The 18,154-nt window shown below is 40.1% G+C and overlaps 1 protein-coding gene across 2 annotated transcripts in view; it reads left to right on the top strand.

Moving 5' to 3' along the window:
• The first annotated feature begins 2,032 nt into the window (after nucleotides 1-2,032).
• Nucleotides 2,033-18,154, top strand: part of UHMK1 (U2AF homology motif kinase 1) — a 52,739-nt gene continuing 36,617 nt past the window's right edge. Inside the window, exons 1-7 of one of the 2 annotated variants that reach the window (XM_032319306.1) lie at nucleotides 2,033-2,476; nucleotides 3,804-4,096; nucleotides 4,794-4,985; nucleotides 6,922-7,016; nucleotides 12,487-12,563; nucleotides 12,712-12,810; nucleotides 15,415-15,503. In XM_032319306.1, coding sequence (XP_032175197.1) covers nucleotides 2,209-2,476; nucleotides 3,804-4,096; nucleotides 4,794-4,985; nucleotides 6,922-7,016; nucleotides 12,487-12,563; nucleotides 12,712-12,810; nucleotides 15,415-15,503 — 1,113 coding nt within the window. In that variant the 5' untranslated portion in view covers nucleotides 2,033-2,208. The remainder of the gene's footprint in view (nucleotides 2,477-3,803; nucleotides 4,097-4,793; nucleotides 4,986-6,921; nucleotides 7,017-12,486; nucleotides 12,564-12,711; nucleotides 12,811-15,414; nucleotides 15,504-18,154) is intronic. The other variant, XM_032319305.1, reaches the window with a different exon arrangement.

The raw sequence follows: 18,154 nt of genomic DNA, 5'->3' as shown, positions 1-18,154 counted from the left end.
ACACATAATTTCTGCTGAATTGAATTCAGAATGGCTTAGATGGGAGGTTAGGGGTCTTTCATGAGTTTGCAGTCAAGTTTTCAGCCAAAGCTACAGTCATCTGAAGGCCTCACTGGGACTGGAAAAACCACTTCTAAGATGGCACGTGGTTGCTGGCGGGAGGCTTCAGTTCCTTAATTCTGCCCTATGGAGAAATCTAGAGGGTCTCCATGACATGGCAGCTAGCTTCCCAAAAAACAAAGGATCAGAGAGCAAGGTAGAAGCTGCAATATCTTTTATGAACCAGGAAGTCACACCCCATAATTTCCACAATATCCTATTGGTTACAGAGGTCAGCACTTCTCAGGGTGAAAGGAGCTATGAACACTAGGAGACAAGGATCATTTGGATCATTAGACTGGCACCAGAGTTGCTACTTTCATGCTTGAAGGATTTGGATTTTCAAGAGCTCAACAATTAAAATGTAGGTCAGCCCTTCTGTTAAGGGGATTCCCTTAACAGGGAACTACACTTAGTAGTTTTGGGTTGTTCTTGGTACCCCTTTTGAAGGTGGCTCAATTATACAATTTAGTTCCTTTACCTTGTCTGTCAGCAAGGGAGCAATGGGAAGACATCTTGGAAAATTACAAAGAAATCAATCTTTACAGGAGATTGGTTTCAAACTGCTAACTTCTGATTGTAGCATTCAGGAGAAGGGCTTATATGTAACTAAGATAAGAATTTTAACAATGGTTGTTTTTCACAGGGAGGACCGTGTCACCTTTTACAAGTTCAGCATTTACTCTCTCTCTGATTATAATATAATCTTTCAACAGGATGGACTGGAACAAGATGCTTTTTACTCACACTTTTCTAAGATGTGAATTGCTCAGAGTTCTTCCACAGAGTCCTAGCAATTTATCTGTACTCCTTTAGAACAATTTTTACCTTGACTCCTTGGATCCTATTGATATACATGTCTAATTCAATCTCTCCATTCAAGTTACTTGAAATCCATGTTCATTTCTGTTTTGTGTCTTTTCTCAATTCAGGACCTAATTTCTCTCCCCGCTCTCCAGTTTCGCCACTTTGCCTTCCCTTTATACGATCAGATAAACGCCTGTGCTCATTGCCTTAGAAGAGCCTATGAATTTTATTCGGTTTTTGTATTCCAAAAGCCCAAGCTCTTGGGAAGCTCTTCTTGCTTGTTAGAAATCGCTGGAAAATGCACAGAGCTCTCCCTGCTCCAGACCCGGGGAGGGCCATGTAGACAGAAAGAAGGCACATCTCAGCAGCAACCAGACGAGCTGATGACCCAGGATACCGGAGAGCAGATGGTTCCTCTGCCTCTCCATTTTGCACCACAGAAGTTACCCCAGCTGCCCGGAAAGTGAGGCAAAAACCCGAGGAATAGCGGACGGGAGCAAACTGTCTGAAACTAAATTTCTGCCGCCCCATCTGAATGGAGCTTGAATCGCAGAAAAATAAGGAAGGCTACATTTATTGCACATCCCAGTTTGCGGATCGGGATTCTTCTTTGCTACCTCTGTTACTCAGTAAACGTTTATTAAATGAGCAAAAGAATTGAACGAATACATGAAACATACAAATTCGTGAAAGGCCCACGTCCACCCAGGGCGCATGCATTCCGATAAGGCTAAGTGGACTCAGGAGCTCAGAGGCTGGGCTTCCAGAATTAGGCTGCTGGCAACCCCCTGGCGAGGGGGTGGCGGCGGTGGCGAACCCGCCCCTGCAGTAACTGGGCTACTTCCCTGGGGACACCGTCTAGGGGAAATGCAGGCTGGGCTTCATTCTCCTAGGTTCCCAGTGGTGAGGGACGCGCCTCCCAAGAAAAAGGACCAGTCTTAGTTTCTGGTAACGTTTGATAAAGCACTTTGCCTTGGCCTTAAGCAGGACGCACTCCAACCAGCGCTCACGCTCGGGGCGTTTTTCCAAAACCCCACACCTCCTGTCAGCTCTAGGCCCGCCCCTTCTGGGCCCGCCTCCTCGGGCCCGCAGGATTGGCTCTTCCTCCACTTCCGGCTTCTGGACCCGGGTGCACTCGGTTTCCGGTGTCATGGCGCCCTGAGGTCCCGGCAGTCGGAGAGGCGGCGGCAGGCACCTCCCTGCGGAGCCGCTGGTCCCGCAGGCGGGGATGTGACCGCGGGCCCGGCCGGCCTGCCCCGGGCGTCGCCTCAGCTCCCGCGCCAGTGCCCTCCGTCCACACCGATGGCGGGATCCGGCTGCGCGTGGGGCGCGGAGCCGCCGCGGTTTCTGGAAGCCTTCGGGCGGCTGTGGCAGGTACAGAGCCGCCTGGGGAGCGGCTCCTCGGCCTCGGTGTACCGGGTGCGCTGCTGCGGCACTCCCGGCTCGCCCCCCGGCGCCCTCAAGCAGTTCTTGCCGCCGGGAACCACGGGCGCTGCGGCCTCGGCCGCGGAGTATGGCTTCCGCAAAGAGAGGGCGGCGCTGGAGCAGTTGCAGGGTCACAGGAACATCGGTAATGCCGCTGCCTCCGTTCTCTTGCCCGGGTCCCGGCCCAGCCGTACACCCCCTCTCGGCCTGGCGTTCCGGGTCCTGCCCTTAAGGGGGGAGACTTGGGTCTGGCCCTCTCGTCGTCACCCGATCCAGGCCCCTTTCCCATCCCCCTTCACTCTGTCTGCAGTAGGGTGGAGGTGGTGGTCGGCTTTGCCCAGTGTCACGAAAGAGATGCTCAGTTAAGTTCTGTTTTGCATCGGAGAATGCAGCACTTATTAGCATAAGGTTATCTTTCTTAAGGGAAAAGAGGCATATCTTGTCAGTCTAGTTAGTTCTTGTATGGAAATTCTGAATCTTTGCATACCAGTGGAAAAATGAGAAATCTTTCTGGGGCTTGTGATAATGCTAATAACTCGTACAGATGTTATCTGATACATATTTAGTATGGATTTGGGAGAAATGACTCAGTATTCACATAGGAGCCCTCCGGAAGTGTGGAAATTAGGAACACTTTATACCTTTACCCTGGTAAGACTATGTTACATGATTTAGATATTCACAGTATAAGATACATGGTTACTGATGATTGATTTATGAAAAGCCTTCACTGTCATTACACTGAGTTTATAGTTATAGCTTTGGCTAATAAAGAAATGTCTTTCTTCCTGGCAAGCATAATCTGTGTGTAATTTGAAGAGTTGCTTTTTTAATATTACCACTTTCGAGAAGAATTTCTTAACCACTAGTGTTGACTTTTTTTTTTAAAGCTTGCTAAATGATGTATATAACCCTGGTATTTAAGAGTGAAAAGGTTTTTTTTTTCCTTCAGTTTTTGCAAGCTTGAGGACTTGTTGAATCCCTGCAAGATTTAGTTAAATTGTCATCTTGAAAGACTTAATCTTGTAATATTTATTTACTTATTTTCCCCCTCCTTTTAATATTTAGATTATAGAACGCTATTTTGGATCAAGAACCAGTTTCCAGTTGTGTTTTTGCAGGTTATGACATCCATGTTAAGAGTCTATAATGTTTAGATTTTATTTTTAATTATTTTTGCTTGGTACCCTGATTGTATATTCACCTACTGTGAATACTTAACGGAAATACAGTTTGATTATTGTGCCACATTTAATATCTTTGAGTAGTATTGAGCTGTGGAAGCTTTTCTCATCTTGTTTCATTAAAATAACCCAGTTGCCACAAAATCTTACTTTTGGGAGAAACAAATTGCAGTGGAAGCGTGACGCTCATCTGAGCTATCCCAGATTTGCACTGCAGAGGTAGCTATGTTAGTTGTAACTTATTCTGAGTCTGATTTTTAAAGCGTTATAACTCGTTTCTTTTTCTAGTGACTTTGTATGGAGTCTTTACAATCCACTTCTCTCCAAATGTGCCATCACGCTGTCTGTTGCTTGAACTCCTGGATGTCAGTGTATCGGAATTGCTTTTATATTCCAGTCATCAGGGTTGTTCCATGTGGATGATACAGCATTGTGCCCGGGATGTTCTGGAGGCCCTTGCTTTTCTTCACCATGAGGGTTATGTCCATGCAGACCTCAAACCACGTAACATATTGTGGAGTGCAGAGAATGAATGTTTTAAACTCATTGACTTTGGGCTTAGCTTCAAAGAAGGCAATCAGGTAAGAAATAATAATAAGGGTGCTTTGGTCAACACTTAGAGCTATTTCTATCTAAAATAATGCTTGGTAGGTGTCTGGGTAACTCTGTGGGTTAAGCCTCTGCCTTCGGCTCAGGTCATGATCCCAGGGTCCTGGGATGGAGCCTGGCATTGGGCTCTCTGCTCGGTAGGGAGCCTGCGTTCACCTCTCTCTCTGCCTGCCTCTCTGCCTTCTCGTGATCTCTCTCTCTCTGTCAAATAAGTGAATAAAATCTTTAAAGTAAAATAAAATAATTCTTGGGGATAAAGCAAATAAAAAGAATTTCATTGTCACCATGTAAAAAAAGGGTGGATATTTGGGCTAGGTAGGGTAATTAACTAATGGGTAATTACTCTTACTGCTACCTTCAGACAGTGTTGGCACTCTGTCTCATGGCAGAACACACATAACAGTTCTGGCAAACCCTCCAGAGTGTCCTTATTTATCAGCAGTGCTTAACAGACAGGAGACTCTGAAGAAATGAGCTTCTGTGTGGAGAGTGTACAGCTTGCCTATGAGAAGTGCCCAGATGATGAACCAAATAATTAGGGTAGCCAAGGACTAAACATTTTTGGGCAGTTTGACAGTGGTTTATTATACTTTTAGAGAAGTAAATATGCTGTGGCGATGGAAAGTGAACAGTTGTTTATTGGTTGTAATATTTACTCATCTTCTTTAGGATGTGAAGTATATTCAGACAGACGGGTATCGGGCTCCAGAAGCAGAACTGCAGAATTGCTTGGCCCAGGCTGGCCTGCAGAGTGATACAGAATGTACCTCAGCTGTCGATCTTTGGAGCCTAGGAATCATTTTACTGGAAATGTTCTCAGGAATGAAACTGAAACATACAGTCAGATCTCAGGAATGGAAGGTAAATCATACCAGTGCTTTCATTTGGAGTCCTTCATTCTGATTTAAAAGTACTCGTTTTATCATGATTCTCACTGGAGACACTTTACTTCATCTCTAATACACTCCTCTTCCTGCATGTTTGATTACCTTCAACGCTACTATTTGTTTTCATAGCTACAGATGCGCTAGTGAGTATTGTACACTTGCTGATCTTAGCCTGGGGCCTGATGTGTAATAAGTGCTCGTTAGAATGAATAAATGCAGAAGTGATTCAGTTATACTACATCCTACAATATTGCTAATACAAGTATAAGTTTAATGATAATCTTTACGTAAAGCTTTACAGTTACTACTTTATAGTTAAAAGTATTTTAATGCACAATCTTGTTGAATTTCCTAACAATGCTATGAAGATCTTTAGTGTATTGGTTATTCTTTTACAACTGAAAAACTGGAGGCACAGATAACAAACCACTTATTTGGTCCGGGTCATACCACTAGATGTTCCTGACCTGGGCTTCATACTCTGTTCTTCCTGTTCGAGTTCAGCATTCTCTCCAAGTTCCACAGTGCTTTATATTAATTTATATCCCATATATGAACTATCCTGGTTAAGTGAGTACAACTTATAACATTGTTTCTGTGGGAATGTGAGTTCGAAATTCCAGATCTCTGACATAACGATGAACTTTTTGTTGTTCATACCTTAAAAATTAACTACATTATGTTTTCAAACATTGTAGGGCTTAAGTGTTGTGATGGTATCCACGTCATTTAGGCTAGAGGTTTGATAAGTAATACAATGTTTAGGAATCATTGGTTTTCATATTTAGCAGCAAGTATTTTTCGAGCATCTAGTAATACATAGTTTGTGTATGGCTAGTGTACCATGTAGAGTTATAATTCTTTTCAGCCCTTAGTCATCTGTTTCTGGAAGGAATGCTTTAATAGTCTTGTGGGTGTACCTAATGCATACTTTTAGCAAAAATGCTACCATGCAAGTAAAACCAGTATCGTTATTCTGCATTGGTACTTTCACCCAACCTAGAGACGGAGTAGTCTTTCTTCAGTGCTAATCCAAATACAGATCAATTACTTGCATTAGTTTTGATTATCTTTGAGACCTTTGGACTGTATCTGCTTGGTCCTGAGCTGATCAGAACTAGGTCACGTTCATACATTTTTGTATGTAATTGGGAAGTATGATATATATTAAATCCTCAGTATTCACTCCTCTAAATAAAGACAGTATTTTATATTTTAATCACCTTTGGGAAGGCAAAATTGCCAAGTGAGTATGAGTTTAGGCTCTGAAGTCAAACTACTAGGGTTTATATCTTGCCTTCACCTCTTACTTGTTATTTAGGGTTACTGAACCATAATTTACTTTCTATAAAATGAGGGTAATAGCATTTTTCTTACAGAAGAAACTGAGGTTAAAAAATAAATGATGCCTAGTTCTTAGCATAGTGATAAGGATTGTATCTGGTCTTTTTACTCATGTACACACTTCTGAGACAGCTTAGTACTCAGGGATAAAAGTTATGTTCCGTAGGATTTAGAGTATGAATAATGTGAGGGATGCAGTTTTTAGATACTGCATTACTTTCTCTCTCGTGGTGTAGTTGTATCTAAAAACCAGTTAAAGACTCCTCACCAAGACACTCGGACTCAACTGTCACATTCATTTTCTCACTTTGTATGAAACTACATTTTTATAAGGTTGCTTTAGTATTCTTACTCATTCGTCTAGTAAATATTCATACAGAGTGCCAGGTACTGTGCTAGGTGCTGAGAATAGAGAAGAAAGTTCCCCTCCAGTAAGATTATAAGCTCTTTAAAGAGGGTTTTCTTTTGCATTTTACCTACCAAACAGTATGGTGCTATGTGGCTAGTACTCAGTAAATACAGAATGAATTGAATAACCAAAGGAAGACTTTTCTCCCTTTTTTTAGGCAAACAGTTCTGCTATTATTGATCACATATTTGCCAGTAAAGCAGTGGTGAATGCCGCAATCCCAGCCTATCACCTAAGAGACCTTATCAAAAGGTACATCGTGTGTACTTTCAAGTTCCTATTTGTACATTTATCATATAAAGGTTATTTTTGTTTAGTCTTTGTTTTTGTTTGGATTTTACTGAATGGATCACGTTGAGGCTCTTCCTGGCAGCCTTATCTGTGGTCTCTTGTGACTCTGGCAGTCCTGTATACTTGGTGGACATTAGGTTTTTGTTTGTTTTTGGTTTTTGTTTGTTTTAGGCTTTTTTTGAAAGTAGGGTTTTAAAGAGCGTCTTTACTAACTAAAGACTGAGTTTGCTTTTGGACTACCAAAAAAAAAAGTTTAAAATAAGGTAGCTATGTACTATACTTTAAATAATTACTTCTGGGCACTCTGGGGACAGATACTGTGTTTCTGATTTCTGAATAGGTCCAAGCACATCAGATGTTTTAAAATAAGACATAATGTGTATTACCAAATAGTTGGCTTTTCACATTTCTAGCATTATGGACCAGAAACGAATAAAATAATAGTTATGTTGCAAAACGATAGATTTCCCGATCAAGTCAGAATATTACTTTTTCTTTGGAATATTGACCCTATAAACTTTCCAACTACGTCTTTGGGGATTTTTTTTGTTTTTGTTTTTGATTTTTTTTTTTTTTTTTGAGCTTTTTATTTTGAAACAATTACAGATTTATGGGAAGTTGCAAAAATGTTACAGAGAGGTCTGTGTGCCCTTCATCTAGTTTCCCCCAGTGGTAACATCTGATGTAACTGGAGTACAGTATCAAAACCAGGAAATGGACATTACAGTCCACAGAATTCACTCAGATAAGAACTTAAAAATTTTACTGGCACTTATTCAAGTATGTTTGTGTGTTTTACCAATTAGTTTTCAATAACTGTTACTATCTGATTGCTATTAGCTTTACAAGTGGCATTTTACGTGGAAAAGATGGCATTGTGAAATTATGTAATGGGTTCTAACTTGGAAGTCAAATCATATAAATACTGGTATTGGCTTTGTCTTTGTTTTTGTTTTGTTTTTATTTTTTGGTGCAAAAAGGTGATCTATTAAAGCATGGGATAGGCCCCGTGGGCAGAAAGAGCTGCTAGTATTGACTTTGTTATTTCGGATTTCCCCCCCCTTGATTGTGCAGCTAACACTAAATTTGGAAGCTGTGGAGAATTGTGATCAGCAAAATAAAAATTGTAAACCTACTCTCCAGTGTAAGCACTTTGGTGTATTTCTTTTTGGGATTTTTCTATGGATTTTGCTGTGTATCATGCAAATTATTTGAACCATTTTTTATGGTAGAATAGAGCACAGATGCTGAAAACAAATGTGTAACTTCATGAATCCTTAGGAATACTCTTGTAGTCACCATTCAAGTCAAGAAATAAAACTTTGCCAGCTACCCCAGAAATTCTCTGTGTCCCCATCTCAATTTTCAGTCCTTCTTCCTCCCTAAAAGTAGCCTCTGCCTTGACTCTTACGGTAATTACTTCCTTGTTTTCATTATAGCATGTATCCTTAAACACTATGGTTTACTATTGCTCTTCTAAACAAAAGTCTCTTTTAAGCTTCTTTTAATCTGAAAGATCCTTTTCCATCTCCTACCCCGCTTTTCCCTTGTTTACTTGTTGGACAACCTAGGTTGTTGGATCAGTATAGCTGTCTGCAGTCTGAATTTTGCTGATTGTGTTAATTCTTGTGTAGCGTAACATATTTCTGTGTTCTTCCTATATATTGGTAGTTGTATCTAAAGGGCTACATTTTTTTATTTTTTTTTTGGCGTGACCATAGATGGTGTTATGTTTTTTTACTATAAGGAGGCACATAATATAGCCATCTCTGTTTTATGTGTTAGTAACTGTTCATGTTACTTTGGATCCATTACTTTGTTAGGGGCTGCGGAATGGGGATGTTCTCATTCTGTCATTCTGCTTCCTTTGGTTAACCAAAGACAAAATAAATGCTTGATTCTTTCTCTCTTTATTTACTAGTTTTTGTAATGAGTTGATTCCTGTCATCCTCCAAAGGGGACCATTTCCTTTTGAAAGTTCAGTGTGTTTTGATTTGGTACCTGCAAATGATTGCAGTTCTTATCCTCACTGAAGCTAAAATTGCCCCATCTTTGATGACTGTGAGCTGTGTGAGTTGGTTTCAGCAGACTTTATTATCTTTTACAGCTTCTTTGCTCTCTGGTGTGACAAGATGTTCCCAGTTCGTCTTACACATTTCCTGCCCCACACTTGGAAGTAGCCATTTCTCTAAGAAGCCTGATTTCTTTTAGTAGGAAATAGTACTTTAAAAAAACAGTCTGGGTTTTAGGAATACTCCTTGCTACTGGGATGGTCTTTGTTTCTAGGCCTTAAAGTGGATGTAGTTCATACTGATATTTCCAAGTCAAATTTGAGACCAGAGGTTTTATTTAACTTGTATTTCACATCTCTTTCTCCTTCTGTGTAAAGAATTATGGTTCTTAAGGACAAGGGGAATGCTAGAATTAGAATATTTTGTAATTACTCATTTGCTTTATTCCAGCTTACATTAAAACTGTCTCAGAATCATAATATTCTAGGAAGATTACTGAAATTATTTTTGCATGTGCTTTTCCCATTCTTTCTCATTTGAAAATTAGTTGTATCTGTGTCATCAGTTTCTGTAACCATTATGTGCCATACACTTTGTTTGAACACTCGCATTTATTCTCAGTTCTGCATGTAGCTGCACATTACTGTTCACCCCTGGTCCCTGTGGGGCTGTCTCTCTCATCATTTTAATTTCTGAAGCTTGATCTCTAGAGACCATAGGATTCATGTTCCCTGAGCTCTTGCTTGCTGGTGGTCAGTTGTGCTTATTATACTGGAGAGTCATTCATCTGGGTATAAAAATGAGTGGCATTCTTTTTTTTCGTGAGTGTCTTAAACATATTACTCCATTTTATCCTGGCATGTAATGTTGCTGTTGAAAAGTCTAAAGACACTTTTAATTGTCTTTATATTAAAAAAAAAAAATCAGTTGGTCTTTTTTGTCTAGATGGCCAGACAGTTTCATCTTTTTAAAAGTCTGTTGATTTTGGAGCGCCTGGGTGGCTCAGTGGATTAAGCCTCTGCCTTCGGCTCAGGTCATGATCTCAGGGTTCTGGGATCAAGCCCCGCATTGGGCTCTGTGCTCAGTGGAGAGCCTGCTTTCCTCTCTCTGCCTGCCTCTCTGCCTACTTGTGATCTCTCTCTCTCTCTCTCTGTCAAATAAATAAATAAAATCTTAAAAAAAAAAAAAAGTCTATTGATTTTACCAGAATATATCTTGATTTTTGATTGTTCTGGGTTGATATGGTCAGGAAAATAGTTTCAGATCTCTTTGCTCATTTATTTTAGGGTGGTGTTCTTAAATTACTCTTTTTAGTATTCTCTTGCTTTGATTTTTTCCTTCAGGCACTCCTATTATACGTATATTGGATTTTCTTTGACAGTGTTCATTATTCTTATTTCTCTTGAATTTTTTTTTAATCTCTTGTATTCTTTTTGATTTTATTTTTTTTTTAAGATTTATTTATTTGTCAGAGACAGAGAGAGCACACACAAGCAGGAGAGGGGCAGAGGGAGAGGGAGAAGCAGACTTCCAGTGGGCAGGGAGCCTGATGCAGGGCTCAGTACTAGGACCCCGGGATCATGATCTGAGCCAAAGGCAGACACTTAACTGACTGAGCCACCCATGCGTGCCTGTTTCTTTTTTATTTTTAAAGATGTTCCTTTCCACCTTCTGTCTATCTTTGAGATGCTATTGCTGTATTTGTTCATCCTTCAAGTTCTTGTAGCTTTATTTTATGAAGTGATTTTTTATTATATTTCTAATTCTTTCTGGAGTTCTATTACCTAATTAATGAGATTTTCTAATTTTGATTTCTCATATCTTTTATCGTTTTAAAAAATATCGTTTGCTCATTTTGAAACAGTAGGTTATCATGTCCATCTGTGTTCTTATCATGTCTTTCTGGCATGCGTTCATTGCCTCGGGCTATCATTTTGCAGTTTTGTCTTTTGTGTAATAATTTTGTTAGTAATACTTTTTATGTGGTTCACTTTTATATGAAATTCATTTTCTAAACTTACAGAAGAAGGTGTAGTTAGGATAGCTTTTCTAATTGTAGAGGGCTCTTCCTGTTTTTATGTAATGTTAAAAGGGGGGGTGTTTTTATTCTGAAAACTCTGCCTCTTCTCCTCCATTCCTTTTTTCCTGGTCTCTCTCTCTCTCTCTCTCTCTCTCTCTGTTAATTTTATTTACTACATCCTACTCAATTTGGATTCTGTTTTCCACATTTCCATTCTCTGTGGGACTTTGCCCTGGGAGGGAGCTTTAGCTAGTTCATTTTGAGAAGTCATCATTTCTGGGTTATTCCAACCCCTTCAGGTTTTACAGACTTCTTGCATTCACTTGGAATTAGAATGTATACCCCCTTGTAGTTACAGTTGCTTTTTTCCAATTGACTTACTGGGCTTTCCAGTCAGTACCTGTTGGATATTTTGGGTTATTTTCTCTGCTTCATCAGATCGTCTGTTGCTTTTCTCTGCTTCCTTCCACACAGATGTCGATATGGTGCAAGACTTACTGCTATGATGGTTTGTTCCTAGCCTCTTGTATTTGGTATTTATTGGGGTTGCTTAGTTTTGTGGTAAACGTCATCCATGGGTTTTTGATTTTGTTACCAAGTTGTGCTGTTGTAGGGGGATTTGATAGAATTCAGAAATCATCTCACCACTGTCATCTTTTTTTTTTTTTTTTTTAATTTGGATTACCTAAATTTATCTAGCTTTTTTTTTTTCCCCACTTAATGTTATATAGTATGGATGACTTTCCCATGTTGCATTTATTAATCAGAAACATTATTTTAAAATATAATATTGTGCCATAGGTATGTATCATGAATTACTGAACCATTTACTTAGAAATAGCTTTGGGACACCTGGATGACTAAGTCGGTTAAGTGTCTGCCTTTGGCTCAGATCATGATCCCGGGGTCCTAGTATTGAGCCCTGCATCAGGCTCCCTGCCCACTGGAAGTCTGCTTCTCCCTCTCCCTCTGCCTCTCTCCTGCTTGTGCTCTCTCTCTCTCTCTCTCTCAAATAAATAAAATCTTAAAAAGAAAAAAAGAAAGCTTTTCTATTTTTTTGTAGCTGAATGGCTCAGTAAGCCATGCTAATATAATTAATGTTGTGATGAACACTTAGACATTTTAATTTTCTTTAATGGTTTCATTTTCAAAACTTTTTTTTAAAGATTTTATTTATTTAATTTTGAAAGAGAGCACAACCAGGGGGAGTGGCAGGCATAGGGAGAGAGAGAAGGAGACTCCCTGCTGAGCAGGGACCCTTATGTGGGACTCGATCCCAGGATCGTGGGATCATGACCCAAGCTGAAAGCAGACGCTTGCTTAACCAGCTGAGCCACCCAGGTGCCCCTCATTTTCAGAATTTGATAGTAATTACAAAGATACACGTTTTGTGTTTTAGCATGCTTCATGATGATCCAAGCAGAAGGATTCCTGCTGAAATGGCATTATGCAGCCCATTCTTTAGCATTCCTTTTGGTAAGTTGCATACATCTTTATTTTTCCTTGGTTTTACAATCAAATAAGACATCAGAGCTCACTTGCACTCCCAGGCTCTTTTGCCTAGTGTTCATCCATTGATTTTGGTTGAGTTTACATTTAACCGTGTTACGATGAACCTTAACAGCCCCTCATATTGAAGACCTGGTGATGCTTCCTACTCCAGTGCTAAGACTACTGAATGTGCTGGATGACGATTACCTGGAGAACGAAGAGGAATACGAAGGTAACTGCTTCCTGAATTGTATTTTATGTCTTTTGCAAGTAGAATAGATGTATTGATTCATAAGTTTCTCTATTCTCTTAATTTATATACTGAGGATATTGAACTACATGATTTCTAAAGGATCTCACTTTTTGATTCCTGTTGTAGATTGAATATGTCCCCCCAGAATTCATGTGGCAAAGTCCCAGTCCCCAGTGTGCTAGTATTTTAAAGTTGGCGCCTTTAGGATTTGATAGGACTAGGTTACGTCCTGAGGGTGGGGCCTTGTTTTTTTTAAGTTTTTTTTTTTTTTTTTTTTTAAATTTATTTGACAGAGATCACAAGCAGGCAGAGAGACAGGCAGAGAGTGAGAGGGGGAAGCAGGCTCCCCGCTGAGCAGAGAACCCGATGCGGGACTCGATCCCAAGACTCTGGGATCACGACCTGAGCCAAAGGCAGAGGCTTTACCCACTGAGTCACCCAGGCGCTGAGGCTGGGGCCTTTTTAAAAAGATGAAGAAACAGGAGAGCTCTCTCTGCTGCGTAAGGTTATGGCAAGAAAGTTGCCGGGTACATGGGACACTGAATCTTCCTGTACCTCGCTGTGGGAATTCCAGCCCTGGGGACCAGAGAAGTAAATGTCTGTTACAGAAGCCACCCAGTCCGTGTCTGTTACGGAAGCCGCTCAGTCCGTGTCTGTTACAGAAGCCACCCAGTCCGTGTCTGTTACGGAAGCCGCTCAGTCCGTGGCCTCTTGTTCGAGCAGCCCGTCTAGGTGAGGACGATTCCTCGGGCCCGCTGGACTCCTTCACATTTCATAAGCCTTTCCTGAATTAATCACGATTAATTTTCCCAGCATGTTCTTTCCATCTGCTCTTTCTAGTCCTGCCCTGTGCTTCCATTTCTCCATCTTAGCTCTCAGTTTTGCCTTTAACAACTCATTCCTTCCGTGTTCTTTGAGGAATAGCTCTCTTCTTGCCTCAAGTATAGGAACAAGTGGGATTATTCCTTGTCTTTAGTGTAAGGGAGAGAGTTACGTCAACAAATGGTTGGAGTCCGATAAATCCGGAAGTGGGTAATACACAGAGGCAGAGAGGAAAAGGACTAAACTCATGACACCATGAGGGTGTCTCTGGAGGTGACAGCCGAGCTCTGTCAGTAAGTGCAGTGCCTTGGCTCCCAGTGGAGGAGTTGGGGAGGAAATGGCACAGACACAGAGATGAGTGAAAGTATGGCATGTGCCGAGAATAGTGAACTGTTGGGTGTGATCGAATGGTAGGTTATTTATTGGGGAGCAGTTAAAGAAATAGCCAAGAATATAGATACATAACAGACTCGTTTGCTGTGCTAAAGAATTTGGATTTTATCCCAGGGATAATAACACTGCAGTGTGACACCAAAGAACTTTGTATCAGGGGTAGAATAGTCCCTGGGTTAAAAGTACCCAGTATATTTGTTCTCTGTTGAATGTAATAAGAACCATTAAAAAGTTAGGAGGGGTGCCTGGGTGGCTCAGAGGGTTAAGCCTCTGCCTGCAGCTCAGGTCATGGTCTCAGGTCATGGTCTCGGGTCATGGTCTCGGGATCCTGGGATCGAGCCGTGCATTGGGCTTTTGGCTCAGCAAGGAGCCTGCTTCCCCCTCTCTACCTACTTGTGATCTCTCTCTCTCTCTGTGTCAAATAAATAAATAGAATCTTTAAAAAAATTGGACTAGGAGAGTGATATAATCAGACTGAGGTTTTTGTAAGAGCAGTCTGAGAGCAGAGTGGTGAATGGACTAAAACAGAACCAAGTTTAAAAATAGATGCTCACTGAAACTGTACGGATGAGATCTTTGTTACCTAATATGGATGGTGAAAATGTTTTGACAACCCTCTTACTGGTAGAGTATAGGAGAATATTTTCAAAATACATTTCACATCATTGGAGAGAGTTTAAATTGCTAAACTTTATGAAAGGCAGATTGGTAATTCTAACAAACTTACAAATTTATATTCATTTTGTCCTAGTAGTTCCACTTCTAGAGTCAACTTGGAAATACATAAGTGAAATGAGATAGATACAGATTTATCTGTTACAGTATTTATAAGGGCAAAAAAATTGGAAAGAGTTTATTTAGTAGGAGACACAGTGGAGAATTTATTGATCACTCATAGGGTGAAATTATTACACAGTCATAAAAACATGAGAAAATTTCACACAGTAATATTCAAGAATCTTCAAGATGCAATGTACTAATAAAGAAAAAGCAAGATTGGAATTTTTACTTAGAAAAAAGCATGTATGATCATGTTTGCTTGTATAACCTTACAGTATTTACGGAAGGACGCAGAAGAACTGATAATGTTTGTTGCCTTCAAGGAGAGGAAGAGAGGCAGTTGGAAAACTGGGAAGAAGACATTTTGGGGGGGGTCATTTGAATATTAACTATTTAAAGTATTAAATTTAACAGAATTATTAGATGCATTGAATTTATATTATTCTTAAGCTTAATTTTAGATGATGTAGAAAATGACCTCATTACTTAGATATGGATTCCTGAATTATTTGGTACTTTAAAATTTTTAAATAATGAATGCTTGGTAATTACAGCAAAGCGGTTACTGTTCTGTGTTTTCATAATCAGATGTTGTAGAGGATGTAAAAGAGGAGTGTCAAAAATATGGACCAGTGGTATCTCTCCTTGTTCCAAAGGAAAATCCTGGCAGAGGACAAGTAAGTGAATGTTTCTATAGTTTCAGAATTATTCAGAGGTTACTAAAATCCTGAGCACATGTTTTAGTTCTATAGTACACGAAAATGTTGCTAGAAATGATGAATTTTGCATCATGGTTGTTTTTATTTTCTTGTACTTTTCATCCCCCCCCCCAAGGTTCTGTAATATGCATGCTTTTTATATGGGTTAGAATTTTTTTTCTTAAAAAGTGTTCTCTACTTTTGAGCCATTGTGAAAAGTGACACCAACCATATTATATGCTAATTCAGGTCATGTCAGCTACAGAAATATTCTGGCCTACTTTTATTCTAATTAAGTAGAGTTAGAAAACCATTTAGGTTAGGTTCTCATTTTAATGGAATCATCGGTGCTAATTTAAAGAGGGAAAGTGTGCTGACAGAATCCTGCAGTCGGAGCTCTGGTCCCAGTGTGACTGACTGACTGTGGTGATGAACCTTAGTGCTTGCGTCTCTGAAATGTACAAGCGAGAACCATGAGTCTCAGTTTTGGGGGAAAGAATATTAGAGAAATCTTTGAAAGCTCTTTTGAAGATCTTTCTTTTATCGGTAGTATTTTTACTTTTCTGGGAACAGAATATTGTATTATTCAGGGTTTCCTCAACCTTGACACTCTTGACCTTTGAGCCAATATCTTGGTTGTGGGAGCGGTCATGTGTGTTCTAGGTATTTAGCAGCGTCGCTGCCCTCCACTCTGGAGAGCCCCTCCCCCCACTCCCCTTCTCAGTTGTGGTGATCAGAAGTATCTCTAAACACGGCCAAATGCCCCCTGGTGGGTGAAATCACCTCCGATTGTGGATTGTTATTTTCTCCTTTGGTTCAGTATTTTGAAAATGCTTGGCAACTGAAGAAAGAAATGAAAGAAATTTCACTCTAATCTTAGTGAAAAGTTATTGCCAATGTAGTAATAATATTTACCTCGTTTAGTGTCGGCAACATACTATATGCATAATTGCTATTTATTTAGTCAGCTGGTATTTATTGAGCATCTGTTATGTTCTAGGCCCTGATACAACAGTGATCAAAATAGGCACAAGGATATAGTGATAGGTGCTCTGGGGGGAAGGTCTCAGGAGAAGAGGTTTCCTAAGTGCCTGGTAGGGAAGATTATAGTTGCATGTCAGTGGTGGGAAAGGCCATACTGAGGTTTCATTCGAGTGGAAGTATGAAGGAGACAGGGAAAAGAGGTCCAGGCATAAGGGATAGCAGGCCCCGAGGCCATGAGTTTGCCTGGCGGGTTTGAAAGGCTTAGTGTGACTCTAGCAGAGTGAGAAAGAGGCGATGTGGTGGATTTGCTCCCAGGGGTGAGGTGGTGTAGGTGAACCTTGAGGGACTCGAGACAGCACTGGCATTTACTCTAAATGAGAGGGAAAGATCTTTGAAGACTTTGAATGAAGGACTAACATGATCTGACCCGATGTTAACCTCAACCGTGTGTATGAAATAGAAGACATAGAATAGAGAAACAGAAGGAATATTTTCGGGATAGAAGTACCCTGGTTTCAAACAATACAAAAAATAAATATTCATCAGCAAGAGGAAATTTGCTATGTGAAGAAGCTTTCATTGACGTTTAGAGGAGAATGAAAACAACCAATGAACTCGTGGCCTCACAGGTTTAACTTCTCCAGGTTATTGAAATGTCTGTTGGCAAAGTCAGTCTTCATTTGAATTTTCCATTCAAATCAACAATGCTGTGGATTTTTTTTTAAAGAATATTTTAAAAATCACTGAAAACATGAATTATGGAATGGATCTCATAATTACAAAAGTAGTCACGATTAAATTGATTAAATTATTTAATCTCATTGTCAATTATAAAAATGTTTCTCCTCTTTTGTTTGGAATGACATAATGTATAAAACTGGGGGTTGTCTATGAAGTGAGGAGCGTGCTAGAGAGCAGGGCATTCCTTCCGTAAGTGCGTGTCTACTCGTTGAACTTTGGTGTATGGATTTAGAAGTCATTTAGAATCAGGTTAAAAAAAATTTCAGAAAGAGCTTCATTCTTCTTACTGGGCATCATCTTCTAACTTCTCTTTTGTTGTCAGTGAAAAAGTTCTACCAACATAAGGTTGGTAGAACTAACTGGTCCTACAGCCAGCATATACTTTCATGTTCTGTAAAAAAAGGGGATATAAAGTATTAAGTATTTCTAAAATGAATAAAACAAGCATTGACTGGTTAGAGTCCGGTTTTAAGATATAATTAGATAATATAGGTCTCACCTACATTGTTACGTGAAGTTGCATACTCTGAAAGAAATCACTGGATGGTATCAGTAGCATTTTCTCCATGCTGTTCGGTTTACAGTAAACAGCCTGACTGACTGTACTGAGTTGGCCGTTTGGAAGTGTTTTTATCTCCAGCTAATAGCACAGTTAAGGGTGGCTTTTAAGAATAGCTAAAAATCCCCACTTAGCTTTATACATATGAAAATCAGGGCAATTTTTAGTGCTGGATGATCTCTACATGAGGAACACGTAGCTTGGGAATAGTCGTGGCATGGGAGAGGAAGAGAGTCTGTCACCTCTCCACTTAACAGTCCCCAGGAATTCAGAAAATTCCATCCCGGGCCAGAGTATCTGAGGCCTGACAGTCATGCATCATCCGTAACAGAAATACTCACGGAAG

Source organism: Mustela erminea, chromosome 17 (assembly GCF_009829155.1).
Source record: "Mustela erminea isolate mMusErm1 chromosome 17, mMusErm1.Pri, whole genome shotgun sequence".
Classification (NCBI taxonomy): Eukaryota; Metazoa; Chordata; class Mammalia; order Carnivora; family Mustelidae; genus Mustela; species Mustela erminea.
This window is presented reverse-complemented; position numbering and strand designations above follow the sequence as displayed.